General features: G+C 38.4%; 1 protein-coding gene across 2 annotated transcripts; it reads right to left on the reverse strand.

Moving 5' to 3' along the window:
- Positions 1-2,326: 2,326 nt before the first annotated feature.
- On the reverse strand, positions 2,327-11,845 carry LOC110455185 (collagen alpha-1(IV) chain-like). Of its 2 annotated transcripts, none has more exons than XM_021505168.1 (6): positions 11,536-11,845; positions 8,056-8,174; positions 4,010-4,057; positions 3,539-3,814; positions 3,095-3,181; positions 2,327-2,725 (listed from the first exon to the last, which is right to left on the reverse strand). In XM_021505168.1, the coding sequence occupies exons 1-6, from the start codon at positions 11,724-11,726 to the stop codon at positions 2,349-2,351; spliced, it is 1,098 nt and encodes a 365-aa protein (XP_021360843.1). In that variant the 5' UTR covers positions 11,727-11,845; the 3' UTR covers positions 2,327-2,348. The 2 variants fall into 2 exon arrangements, with proteins under 2 accessions (XP_021360843.1, XP_021360842.1); XM_021505167.1 differs by having other exon boundaries at positions 3,539-3,817.
- Positions 11,846-15,368: the final 3,523 nt, after the last annotated feature.

Below are 15,368 nucleotides of genomic sequence, written 5' to 3' on the forward strand. Positions count from 1 at the left end.
ATATTGTACAGAAAAAGAAAGAAATAAAAACATATTAATGATTGATTTTCTGAATCTGTTAATCGAATTAAAAAAATTTATACCAAATTGTGATCAAAACCGTTATTCGAACCCGACTTTGATATGACTAGGGCAAAACGCGGAAAAAGACCAATTAAAGCACAGAGATTCATACCACGGTACAGGAAGAGGAAGATTAGGTGTGCCGGAAGGGTAAGCCTAATCTGCTTCGGCCTCAATATAAGAACTAAGGTGGTGACAACGAACCATCAGGTATACTTAAGGCCATTATCAAGAACGTTTATATTCATATCGAACAAGAGAATAATATTTGGCGATCATAAAAGTTAACTTGTATCTTAACCGATATACTGTACATCATTACCATGTATCGCTCTTAACCCGGTGTTTTAAGTTTGTCTGTCAATATTTAACATCTCTCATGGAAGTAATAATATTTGGGGCCAGCCAGATCATATAAAATCTAATCCGACATATAACACTAGGTGGAGTATGTAGGGATGTTTCTATCAGGAAAGTGGAAAATCAAACACATAACACTTCTTAAACGTCTTAGTAGCTAGCTAAGTTAAAAAAAGCGAAGCAGCCAATGAAGAGGATTATCTAAGGGTAAACATTGTCGACATGGGGATACGTTTCTTGTCTTGAAAAGATAACACATGATTAAATATATCTGAAAGTTAAATAAAAAGACCTAGCTAGGTTGACGTTCCTTGTCCCGACACGTCAGCCGTAGGTTTGTTGCCAACAATCTGCTGGAAATTGCCTTCGATTTAAACAAAGATGGTAAAAAGTAGGACATGGCACGCTCTATCGACATAACTACATATTAAGAGATATCATGGGATCATAAACGTTAGATATTAATAATGATAAGTATCATAAAAAAAAATAAAAAATAGTTGGCGAATAATCTTTGCATTATATATGTGGTTTCATCATTTCTTTGTTACACATTTCGAAAGTATTGAATATAACGTTTTAAAAATAAATGACAGATTTAAAAAAAACCATTAGAAATTCTCCAATTGTTTTCACGACTCGGGGTTTATTTACATATAATTATGATATTGATAAGAGTCATCCATAAACCCGAGCAGGAAATTAAAAAATCCTAACGGATTCAGTTGAGTCCCTTACTAGAACAAGATGAGAGGAAATGTCGGTGGATACACTTTGGTGAGCTCGACCAATTTGGCTTTGCAAATATCGAGGTAAATGTTTATAAGGAGGGCGATAAGGCAAATTTCATATTGCAATATGACCACCAAATACAGTGTAATTATATGTCTTTCTTGCTTAACTTAAAACGACGTGATATTTCATTTCCAATATTCGAACGACATGAAGGAAAATAATATAAAGGTGTTATATACCTCACCGGCAACAGCCGACCTCTACTTGACTGGTCACGTGATAAACGTGTGTTTGATGCCTTACGACTGTTGACTAGTCACGTGATAAACTTGTGTTTGCTGCCTTACGACTGTTGACTGGTCACGTGATACTCTTGTGTTTGCTGCCTTACGACTGTTGACTGGTCACGTGATACTCTTGTGTTTGCTGCCTTACGACTGTTGACTGGTCACTTGATTTACTTCTGTTTGCAATCCTACGACTGTTGACTAGTCACGTGATTTACTTGTGTTTGCTACCCTACGACTGTTGACTAGTCACGTGATTTCCTTGGACTGTTTGATGGTAGTGTGCGATGCACATTATGTAACCGAACGCACTAAAGTTTCCCATCAAAGATATCAAAGTGGAGACAGCTTTTATTCTTGTGTATCATCAAAATGTATTATACTTTACTACAGCATAAAGAAACGCGCAACATTATTTCAATTATTTCCTTTAATGTATAAAAAGGCTGATTATCCTCAAAGTATTAGCATTGTTTTGTTACGACCCCTGAAATGTATGATTTTTGATGTGGTACAAAAATTTGCTTAAAAGACAGTGCCGTTTTTTAATCTGCATTCATATCTGAAACGTAGGAGTTCTCCCTCAAGTGTAGGTTAGAGGACTTAGTTTCATTAATAATAAATGATTCGTTTCAAGCACTTAATAAAAATGACAGCTAAAAAGATACATTTCAAGTTCTTGTTCTTTTCATATATATATATATTTGACGGTCACAGTAGTCAATGCACCAACCAGAACATAGTGATGTTGATCACATCATCATGATCGACCCTCGATCGGAGGTGACCCCCAGATATGATCTTTTTAGACCTTGGGTATACAAATTCGAATTTGAGTAACTCTATCCGAGCTGATCGACAACACAATACTTTTTTCTTGCAAAATAACTTTTTAATTATGTCTTAAAACATTAGAACGCCAGAGAAATGAATCGTGATTTTATCCACGGTGTTGTCGCGAGATTTGAAAATAACATTTACAATTTGTCCAGGGAAAAGGGTGGCTATTATTGTTTGACTTCCCGAATTCCAATAGGTTCCGGAAAGAGCAAGGTCGCTCCATGAAGTTCCACGAACATAAATCTGAGAATACACGTTTTGTAGCTGACTGACTTCAAGGGAACTCGTAAACATGTAAGTTCCTGGCACTTCACAGGTGAATATACCAGTAGATTGGTTGTAATCAAGACCTACATTGGTGGGGACAGTGTTGGAGGTGATCGTCATATAAGTACTTTGAATGCGTATATCGGTTATGGCAAAGAAAGCGACTTGCTGGCCTAAACGAAAAAGAAGGGATCTTTACAACATTTTTGTTAACGCTGTTCTATAAATAAACATGTCGTATAAGCTGGATATGCTTTGACATTAACTCAGAACGAAACAAACGATACTACACCTTCAACACAGAAAGGCAAATGTCACAGCGTAAATATACAGGTAGAAACTGTGTAATACAATAAGCACACGAAGACATCACCTATCATATATTCGTATTTATCAGGGTAGCTTTAGCTAGCTGATCAATCATTTGTCTCCTGAACATAAAACTATGTCACGGCCTCGCTTGGTAATGTCAGATATGTATCAACGGAAAACGAAAACTTAAACCTAAGAGATTTAGAAACGTTATATATTGGTTCTCTCACCTGTTCCTGGTTCACCTTTCTGGCCTGGTCGCCCGATGTGTCCAATCTCTCCTTTCGGTCCACGTAACCCATTCAAACCTGTATATCCTTTGGTAAGAAAAACAAAACAGAATGGCATTATCACACCAGTAGTGTTTATCATCATAAGTTAGTAGCACACATGCTAATACGATATCGGCGGGTAACAATGTTGAATGATGTTACGGGTTATGCCAAAGAAAGCAAGTTTTCGAAATTAACTGGACCTGGAAAGTTCGTATTTGTGTTTCAGCTTCAACGATACAGACTGTTTGGTAAAAGACAAAAAATGTATTAGTTAGTAAAAAAAAAAGTAAAAAAAAAGTGAAGTGAATTATAGATATCCTTAAATCCTGAAAGTGGTTTGTGTTTTTCTATCAAATGCTATCATAAAACCATTTGTAGTGTATTCTACATTTAACTTACCTGTGTTCCCTTTTGGTCCCGTATGTCCAGGAATACCAGGACTCCCACTGTCCCCTTTTGGTCCTCTATATCCAGTAATACCAGGACTCCCGTTGTCCCCTTTCTGTCCCTTTGATCCAGGTGTTCCTACGTTCCCTTTCTGTCCAACGATTCCAATTTTCCCGACGTCTCCTTTCAGTCCGTTGTCCCCTTTTGACCCTGGGGGCCCGACTGGTCCCTTGACCCCTTGAAGTCCCTGGGGGCCCGGTTCTCCCTTTTCACCTTTCGGCCCGAATGCTGCTTCAAAAATATATTATTTCACATTTAAATTTAAAAGGCTTCACAAAAATATTGTTTATCTTAGAAATATGATTTCTATCACAACACTGTATGACATTAGGATGGCAAAACTATTATCTGTCATTAAACTATGCCGAAACAAATATGTAACCACAAATAGCATCATCAGACAAAATGACGTAGTTTTCGTACCTTTCGATCCATTCCAAACATTAGACAATTGTAATGTGGGCGTATACGCTGCAAACGAAAACAAGTCTCTGTTAAATATCTGTACGAAGCCGGTAGCAGCAGGGTGTCCCAGCATTGCTATAAACGTTAACATTATATTGCGTTTCTTTACATGGAAAAACATTCATTAGTTACAGCCCATAATTACTCTACACATGAATAGCAATACAAAGTACAGAAATGAAACAATTCTTAATGTACTCATGGGTAGGTATACATTAAACATTCATTTCAAACTGTTTTATTTAATCAAATTATTCAATGGGAATTGGGCAAAAGGCTAAGTTACATACATTTCAAACAATAACATAATCATAATTTAGACATTTACATATATTAGCACTGGCTTGGAACATTAAATAGTATTTAATACTTAATACTTAATAGTCTCTATCTATCTCTGAACTAAGCAAATGTTTATTTTTTTTTATTTTTTTTTTACTGAGGTAAAACAAATACAGTACTTTTTTGTTATTTTTTCTTTACATAGTAACCAGTATATATAAAATGTATTTCAAAATGGAAAGCCATGTGTGTATACTGCATTTGTAAATAACAAATTTTATAAATTTTACAACATATACTAATATAAAAAACTGGAACCTCCATTCAATACAGAAAAATTAAAATATTATTAGTTGAATAATTTGTAACACCTACTAGTCCTCCATCACCACTTCTACTCCAGATAACAGTTATAACTGGGCAGCACTAAAATGTCCATACACACCACCACTAGTCCTCCATCACCACTCCTACTCCAGATAACAATTATAACTGGGCAGCACTAAAATGTCCATACACACCACCACTAGTCCTCCATCACCACTCCTACTCCAGATAACAATTATAACTGGGCAGCACTAAAATGTCCATACACACCACCACTAGTCCTCCATCACCACTCCTACTCCAGATAACAATTATAACTGGGCAGCACTAAAATGTCCATACACACCACCACTAGTCCTCCATCACCACTCCTACTCCAGATAACAATTATAACTGGGCAGCACTAAAATGTCCATACACACCACCACTAGTCCTCCATCACCACTCCTACTCCAGATAACAATTATAACTGGGCAGCACTAAAATGTCCATACACACCACCACTAGTCCTCCATCACCACTCCTACTCCAGATAACAATTATAACTGGGCAGCACTAAAATGTCCATACACACCACCACTAGTCCTCCATCACCACTCCTACTCCAGATAACAATTATAACTGGGCAGCACTAAAATGTCCATACACACCACCACTAGTCCTCCATCACCACTCCTACTCCAGATAACAATTATAACTGGGCAGCACTAAAATGTCCATACACACCACCACTAGTCCTCCATCACCACTCCTACTCCAGATAACAATTATAACTGGGCAGCACTAAAATGTCCATACACACCACCACTAGTCCTCCATCACCACTCCTACTCCAGATAACAATTATAACTGGGCAGCACTAAAATGTCCATACACACCACCACTAGTCCTCCATCACCACTCCTACTCCAGATAACAATTATAACTGGGCAGCACTAAAATGTCCATACACACCACCACTAGTCCTCCATCACCACTCCTACTCCAGATAACAATTATAACTGGGCAGCACTAAAATGTCCATACACACCACCACTAGTCCTCCATCACCACTCCTACTCCAGATAACAATTATAACTGGGCAGCACTAAAATGTCCATACACACCACCACTAGTCCTCCATCACCACTCCTACTCCAGATAACAATTATAACTGGGCAGCACTAAAATGTCCATACACACCACCACTAGTCCTCCATCACCACTCCTACTCCAGATAACAATTATAACTGGGCAGCACTAAAATGTCCATACACACCACCACTAGTCCTCCATCACCACTCCTACTCCAGATAACAATTATAACTGGGCAGCACTAAAATGTCCATACACACCACCACTAGTCCTCCATCACCACTCCTACTCCAGATAACAATTATAACTGGGCAGCACTAAAATGTCCATACACACCACCACTAGTCCTCCATCACCACTCCTACTCCAGATAACAATTATAACTGGGCAGCACTAAAATGTCCATACACACCACCACTAGTCCTCCATCACCACTCCTACTCCAGATAACAATTATAACTGGGCAGCACTAAAATGTCCATACACACCACCACTAGTCCTCCATCACCACTCCTACTCCAGATAACAATTATAACTGGGCAGCACTAAAATGTCCATACACACCACCACTAGTCCTCCATCACCACTCCTACTCCAGATAACAATTATAACTGGGCAGCACTAAAATGTCCATACACACCACCACTAGTCCTCCATCACCACTCCTACTCCAGATAACAATTATAACTGGGCAGCACTAAAATGTCCATACACACCACCACTAGTCCTCCATCACCACTCCTACTCCAGATAACAATTATAACTGGGCAGCACTAAAATGTCCATACACACCACCACTAGTCCTCCATCACCACTCCTACTCCAGATAACAATTATAACTGGGCAGCACTAAAATGTCCATACACACCACCACTAGTCCTCCATCACCACTCCTACTCCAGATAACAATTATAACTGGGCAGCACTAAAATGTCCATACACACCACCACTAGTCCTCCATCACCACTCCTACTCCAGATAACAATTATAACTGGGCAGCACTAAAATGTCCATACACACCACCACTAGTCCTCCATCACCACTCCTACTCCAGATAACAATTATAACTGGGCAGCACTAAAATGTCCATACACACCACCACTAGTCCTCCATCACCACTCCTACTCCAGATAACAATTATAACTGGGCAGCACTAAAATGTCCATACACACCACCACTAGTCCTCCATCACCACTCCTACTCCAGATAACAATTATAACTGGGCAGCACTAAAATGTCCATACACACCACCACTAGTCCTCCATCACCACTCCTACTCCAGATAACAATTATAACTGGGCAGCACTAAAATGTCCATACACACCACCACTAGTCCTCCATCACCACTCCTACTCCAGATAACAATTATAACTGGGCAGCACTAAAATGTCCATACACACCACCACTAGTCCTCCATCACCACTCCTACTCCAGATAACAATTATAACTGGGCAGCACTAAAATGTCCATACACACCACCACTAGTCCTCCATCACCACTCCTACTCCAGATAACAATTATAACTGGGCAGCACTAAAATGTCCATACACACCACCACTAGTCCTCCATCACCACTCCTACTCCAGATAACAATTATAACTGGGCAGCACTAAAATGTCCATACACACCACCACTAGTCCTCCATCACCACTCCTACTCCAGATAACAATTATAACTGGGCAGCACTAAAATGTCCATACACACCACCACTAGTCCTCCATCACCACTCCTACTCCAGATAACAATTATAACTGGGCAGCACTAAAATGTCCATACACACCACCACTAGTCCTCCATCACCACTCCTACTCCAGATAACAATTATAACTGGGCAGCACTAAAATGTCCATACACACCACCACTAGTCCTCCATCACCACTCCTACTCCAGATAACAATTATAACTGGGCAGCACTAAAATGTCCATACACACCACCACTAGTCCTCCATCACCACTCCTACTCCAGATAACAATTATAACTGGGCAGCACTAAAATGTCCATACACACCACCACTAGTCCTCCATCACCACTCCTACTCCAGATAACAATTATAACTGGGCAGCACTAAAATGTCCATACACACCACCACTAGTCCTCCATCACCACTCCTACTCCAGATAACAATTATAACTGGGCAGCACTAAAATGTCCATACACACCACCACTAGTCCTCCATCACCACTCCTACTCCAGATAACAATTATAACTGGGCAGCACTAAAATGTCCATACACACCACCACTGTGTGCTGACCCAGTCATTGACAATCCAGAACAGGAGCCGTGTTGAAGGAGTATTCGTATATACATTAAACATCTTACCCGCCGCTCTCTTGTTCAGTCGAGTTGTCTCCCCATTGTCTTCGTTGCGTTTTGGATAGTTGTCAAATGCGTCTGGTTGCGGTGTTTTGGGAAACGTGTCCGCAGCCTGGCGTTCATTTCTTCAAAAACAGAAAATATTTAAAGTGGATTTAATCTAGTTCCATCGACTATATCATATATTTATTATAAACAACGTTTCATTTTTATTTATTTTTTCTTGAGAAATTCTATTAATATTGCCGTTTAAAACTAAATGTGAACACAGTTATCATCTTTGACAGAATTCTAAACACTTTTTTAGGTTACCTACACGGTAAGTTTGAGGGAATTTCTGACCCTGAGCTTGAATGGTTTTAGGTAGATCTAGAGGTAAAATAGAATGTGTTTGTCGTTCGCTAGCGAATATTCAAAAACATACAAGATTCAATGCGTGTACAATTATTCGACAAAGGAAACCAGTCCCGCAACTCGCTTTTTAACGGTACATTTGAGGGGGAAAGGTTTTTGAACAGCGTTGGTCTGCTAGAATACACACACGCGCATGGTCAATTAATCGTCCAATAATGTATGGATATTAACCACTGAAAAGTATTGTTACATTGCATCCAATTCAGGTGAGGTTCCTGATAATAAAAGAAATTACAATAAAGATTATGTTGTCTGCCCCTCCTATATATAGCACGGCGTATATCCCGCATCTTGGGGTTATTAGGTTCATTGCGATGTTGCTACCATTTGTTTGTTTAAAAAAAGTGAACGGCAAGTGTGTAGCATTTGGAATACATCCAGCTAAATACAAGGCTCTGTAGATTTGCCAGGGCCAAACAATATTTGATGCTGTCAATATCTTAGATATCAACAACACAATGTTTACTATACACCGGCCTTTAAAACGAATTTCAAATCGATCAATGAATGTGATGAGTGTTTCTTTTGGTTATCTGAACCAGTTAGCTACGAGGTCTTTAGACTCTTGTAATTGGTTTAGGTTGTTTATGCAGGACAAATGTCACTATATTTGTAACGAAAGAACACACATAATCTACTTAACGAATAGCATATAATTACCTTTATGTCCTATGCTCCTCATCCGTCTTCAAATGTAGATTGTACAAACAAATCATCCTATTTCAGGTGTAATTGAATTTTACCTGACATCCCTTAGTTCCTTTAACAGATAAACTTATATTAGGTGTAACTGATATCACCTGCCAGCCGTAGCTTCTCAAACAAATCTTACTAATTTGGATGTAGCTGGGTTTTACTAGACTACCCTACGCTCCTCAAACAAATCTGACTACTTAGGATGTAGATGTTTTTTACCTGACTACCCTACGCTCCCCAAACAAATCTTACTACTTTTGATGTAGATGGTTTTTACCTGACTCCCCTACGCTCCTCAAACAAATCTTACTTCTTCGGATGCAGATGGTTTTTACCTGATTACCCTACGCTCCTCAAACAAATCTTACTTCTTCGGATGCAGATGGTTTTTACCTGACTACCCTATTCTCCTCAAACAAATCTGACTACTTTGGATGTAGGTGGTTTTTACCTTACTACCCTACGCTCCTCAAACAAAACTTACTTCTTCGGATGCAGATGGTTTTTACCTGACTACCCTATTCTCCTCAAACAAATCTTACTCCTTTGGATGTAGGTGGTTTTTACCTGACTACCCGACGCTCCTCAAACAAATCTTACTTCTTCGGATGCAGATGGTTTTTACCTGATTACCCTACGCTCCTCAAACAAATCTTACTACTTCGGTTGCAGATGGTTTTTACCTGACTACCCTACGCTCCTCAAACAAATCTGACTACTTTGGATGTAGATGTTTTTTACCTGACTACCCTACGCTCCTCAAACAAATCTTACTACTTCGGATGTAGATGTTTTTTTACCTGACTACCCTATTCTCCTCAAACAAATCTGACTACTTTGGATGTAGGTGGTTTTTACCTGACTACCCTATTCTCCTCAAACAAATCTTACTACTTTGGATGTAGGTGGTGTTTACCTGACTACCCTACGCTCCTCAAACAAATCTGACTTCTTTGGATGTAGGTGGTATTTACCTGACTACCCTATGCTCCTCAAACAAATCTGACTACTTCGGATGTAGATGGTTTTTACCTGACTACCCTACGCTCCTCAAACAAATCTGACTTCTTTGGATGTAGGTGGTATTTACCTGACTCCCCTATGCTCCTCAAACAAATCTGACTACTTCGGATGTAGATGGTTTTTCCCTGACTCCCCTATTCTCCTCAAACAAATCTGACTACTTTGGATGTAGGTGGTTTTTACCTGACTACCCTATTCTCCTCAAACAAATCTTACTACTTTGGATGTAGGTGGTGTTTACCTGACTACCCTATGCTCCTCAAACAAATCATTCTGCTTTAGATATAGCTGATATTTTCAAGACTTCCGTTCGGTCCTCAAACAAAACATCTTACTTAATGATAAGCTGACATTTACTGGATTATCCTCCGCTCAAGCAAATTTAACTTAAGTGTAGCTGACTGCTTTAATCTCCTCCAATGCTACCCTTTTTTCTTTAGCTTTTATTCTTGAAAAGCAAATCATTCTTCTTTAAATTTAGCTGTTTACCTGACTACTCTGAGCTCCTTATGTTTGAATTTTAGGTGTAGCTGGTATTTTACCTGAATACCCTATGCTCCTCAAATATATCATCCTTCTTCAGAAGTAGCTGATATTTACCCGGCTACCCTTAGCTCCTTAAAAAACATTCTCCTTAAAATGTAGCTGATATTTAACCGGCTACCCTTAGCTCCTTAAAAAATCATTCTCCTTAAAATGTAGCTGATATTTACCCTGCTACCCTTAGCTCCTTAAAAAATTCTTCTCCTTAAAATGAAACTGATATTTACTGACTACCCTTAGCTCCTTAAAACAATCATTTTACTTTAAATGAAGCTGATATATACCCGACTACCCTTAGCTAATTAAAAAAAAACTATTCTACTTAAAATGTAGCTGATATTTACCCGGCTACCCTTAGCTCCTTAAACAATCCTTCTCCTTAAAATGTAGCTGATATTTACTGACTACCCTTAGCTCTTTAAAAAATCATTCTCCTTAAAATGTAGCTGATATTTACCCGTCTACCCTTAGCTCCTTAAAAAATCCTTCTCCTTAAAATGAAGCTGATATTTACTGACTACCCTTAGCTCCTTAAAACAATTATAAAAATATATTCTACTTAAAATGTAGCTGATGTTTACCCGGCTACCCTTAGCTCCTTAAACAATCTTTCTCCTTAAAATGTAGCTGATATTTACTGACTACCCTTAGCTCTTTAAAACAATCATTTTACTTTAAATGAAGCCGATACTTACCTGACTACCCTTAGCTCCTTAAATAATTATCATACCTAAGGTGTAGCTGATATTTACTCGAATGCCCTATGCTCCTCAAATAATACATCCTTTTTCATGAGAAGCTGATATTTACCTGACTACCCTGAGCTCCTGGTGCATGTCATCATACTTTTTTCGGACCTTATCCAATTCAACGTTCATATTAAATACGAATTTCTTCAAAGCCGAAACTTCAGTTTGAAGATTATCGTACGTATGATCCTCGTGACTGTTTATAGCAAATGCCACAGCTAGCAACATAACTAAAACAACACTATACTCCATCTTGAGTTGGTTTCAGGTCTGATGAGAAGGTAAGGTTGCACGAAAGTGCGCGTGAGCTATATGTTGTCGGTATATGTATACAAGCTTTGTGGCACAATGATTTATATATATATATAACTACATCGGAAAATCCTTGTGATCTATACAGCTGTTTCTTCAAAATTGTATGTTTATTTTTAGAAAGTGTGACGATAAACGACCGTCCTTCCTATCACACTGCTCCAATTGTTTCTGTTATGGCAGGGCTATCGTGCGATCTATTTCTGTATATAAATACTGATACGTAAAAAGAAACGATAAACAGTTAACCAATAACCTTTAAAAATACATTATATAATAGGTTCGATAATTTCGTCGTCCATTGGTAACATATAAAAATATTAAATATAATGTGTTAACTACTCATGTTACATTTTTCAAGAATTTCTCTACCGTAATGTCTCATTTCTGTTAAAATCATGAAAAAATGAAACGGTTCGAGATTTATTAGCAAAGGACTTAAACTGAATATATTGATGAGCGTTATCGATAACCCAAAGCTGAAATAGAAAATTCTAACAGTTAAAATGGAATACTATACTAGAAATGGCAAAGTGAGAGAAAATTTCAGCGGATACGTTTCATGTGTTTCTCCTATTTGTCAAGGATTTTTTTCTTTTCAAATATATATAGTTGACAGTAACAGCATAAGATGCATCAACCAGAATATCGTCATCTAGAGCAATGATCGACTCTAGATCAAAGATAGCAACTAAAGATGCTATTTTCAGACTTTTGGAGTGAAATTCTTATAATCTTTACTTGATCATGAATATAATTCAGTTGGTTTCGATTTCGTTTCTTTAAAGAATCTGGTCGCAAAGTTTTTTTTTTAAATTTTGAATTAAGACATTAAAACGCCAGAGAAACGCAGTGTGACTGCCACGCTGTTTTCATATCAACTAAAAGCTATCCGCACAGTCTGTCCATGGGCACGGCTGGTATGTTCACTATAAACCACTCCAACACAGTGTTATATCCGTACAGTCTGTCCATGGGCACGGCTGGTATGTTCACTATACACCACAACAACGCAGGGTTATATCCGCACAGTCTGTCCATGGGCACGGCTGGTATGTTCACTATAAACCACAACAACGCAGGGTTATATCCGCACAGTCTGTCCATGGGCACGGCTGGTATGTTCACTATAAACCACAACAACGCAGGGTTATATCCGCACAGTCTGTCCATGGGCACGGCTGGTATGTTCACTATAAACCACAACAACGCAGGGTTATATCTTCATGCTGACATTCATTGCGATTTTGATGTACTTTTATTATTTCTAAAATATCGGACACATGCAAGTCTAAAACCACTGAAGGTACTAAATAATGTGACGTCATCATTCACTGTGTGACGTCGTACTGGTAGGATACACAGCTGTTTGTATTTATTACCACAATAAAACGATATGATACACATACTTGCCATTTTGCAATTTCCACGGGGGAGATTCCGATGCTCAAATTTAAAACTAAAATAAATGCGTACCCCTACAGACAAACATTTTTTTGGACATATTTTGAGTTGTAATTTCAGATGTTATCACATCTTAGAATATAGGAATAAATTAGCATACTCACAGGTTGCAAATACTAAATATTCAAGTCCAAAAGTCTCCCTCCTTATTAGGGAGAGTTAGCCATCAATCTCTACAGAAGGTATGCACCTGCTTATGGTTTTACTATCATATCTCAATACACCTTTGCAAATTCACTTTATGAACATTACATAGGGAGGGGAATCAGGGATGAAACTGTCAATAAAGGGAAAGGTCACGACCGGAATGTCGAAATAATCAGTTTAGTAGTAAGCCGTCACTGTTGGTCATGTTGTCAGTTAAGATCGAGGGAATCGACTGAAGTAAAAGAGTCTGTGGTGTCTCTGATTTAGGCTTTTGAGGCTATACACGATCGAATTGGTCAATTAATTTCTTGCAATTGAAAGTCAGTTCATCATTGATATTTAAGCAGTAAATGTTCTAAGTAGAGGATTGAAAAAGATCTGATGTCTGACTGTCTGTCGTTTAAGACTTTGTTAACAGTATGAATGGCCAGACGAATGCAGCAAACCGCCACACCAAAACAAAATGCTCAAAAGATTGAACGTATGTGATTCTTGAACTTTCAAACATTGTGAATGTCTACGTAAACATATACATAAAGCGGGTAATGTGACATGCAAATGTCTTCTTTATTTCTAATTAGATCATTATTACACAGTAATCTCCCTTTGTATTACAGGCCGCCGTCATGTTGCTTAAGACCGTTGTCAGGGAAACGGAATTAGTATGCACGGTTTGGGCAGAGAGTCTTCCAAATTGGTGCACGGCATCAAATACTGTGTACCTTTCTCTTACCGAAGGACAGCAAGTCTTGCTTATTGACAGACGAAATCTAGATTCGTATTACTACGCAAGCATGCACACGAATTTCAGTGGAAATTTGGTAGCGCCTGCTGAATAAACAGCAGATTATGTTCACACATTTATGTCAAATTTGTCGATAACAAATAAATATTTTAAGAAATTTTATAAAAACTGAAATATTTTTTTATTATTCTTTATGACATTAGTTCACACCACGTCTGTACTGTAGTTTAAATAATCATGCACGGTATGTTTAAGGATCACTGTTCCACTGAAGGCAAACGCTAGATAGTTCCACTGTGTTATTAAACAAGTCTTGTAACCCAACCAATAAGTGTGTCTATGTGTCGTTTTGATGACTAATACGATATGTACTCTGTCACCTTCATACGACAAATGACCAGTAACGTGTATGAACACAAAGGTGTAAAACGTGTACGAATTGTCCACAAATGATTTCAATTTGGCTAAGCTGTAAGCGTATGTACACTATTTGTTATATATGTACCAAAATGACTCGATTAAACAACGCTTTGTTTCATATTTGGTCGTAGATGTGCAAGCGTCTATGAGCCCCCTCGTCTCGATTTAGAACAGACAAACTGCGGTTGTGTAACAAGATTCTTTTCATAATCCATACTTGCCAACCTGCCGTGGTGCGTCGTCCGTCAGTCTGTCAACTTTTACTTGAAAGCGCTACTTGTCCTGAAAACCTTAATGGATTATAAATAAATTTGGCCTGGAGCTTACATTGGAGATAGGGGACTCAATTTTGTATAAACGGAGGATGTGGGCCTCTGGTGGCAGAGAGGCGGGGAAAAATAGAGAATTTAGGTTAATCTTTAAAATCCTCCCCCTTGTGTATGATTAGGGGAATTTGAACTAAATTTGGTCCAGAGCATCATTTGGCTAGAGGAACTAAATTTTGTATAAATGGAGAGTATGGTACCTGTAGTGTTATAATTCCATAGTTATACGAACATTTTTTATACACACTATAGATAAGCTTTAAGTATCTAAGTGATGTAAACTATAGGAGAAAATCGTTCTAGGATGCTTACAAGATGGCTCCCAGCAGCGCACACAAAATATGTGTACACAGCTCTGAATACACTGCAATGGATCGCTTCTCGAATCGTCAGGTTATGTAAACATTATCACTGGGTGTCAGTAAGTAAATGCGACCCCTACCCCCACCTTCACCCCCTTAACCCGATGAATGGCCGAAA

Source organism: Mizuhopecten yessoensis, unplaced genomic scaffold, assembly GCF_002113885.1.
Source record: "Mizuhopecten yessoensis strain PY_sf001 unplaced genomic scaffold, ASM211388v2 scaffold8149, whole genome shotgun sequence".
In the NCBI taxonomy this organism is placed as follows: domain Eukaryota; kingdom Metazoa; phylum Mollusca; class Bivalvia; order Pectinida; family Pectinidae; genus Mizuhopecten; species Mizuhopecten yessoensis.

Coding starts and splice junctions, on each gene's coding strand:
- LOC110455185 (XM_021505167.1), bottom strand. CDS start 11,726: ATGGAGTATAGTGTTGTTTTAGTTATGTTGCTAGCTGTGGCATTTGCT. Junction 4,058..8,055: donor ACTGAACAAGAGAGCGGCGG/GTAAGATGTTTA, acceptor TTTCGTTTGCAG/CGTATACGCCCACATTACAA. Junction 3,818..4,009: donor TGTTTGGAATGGATCGAAAG/GTACGAAAACTA, acceptor ATATTTTTGAAG/CAGCATTCGGGCCGAAAGGT.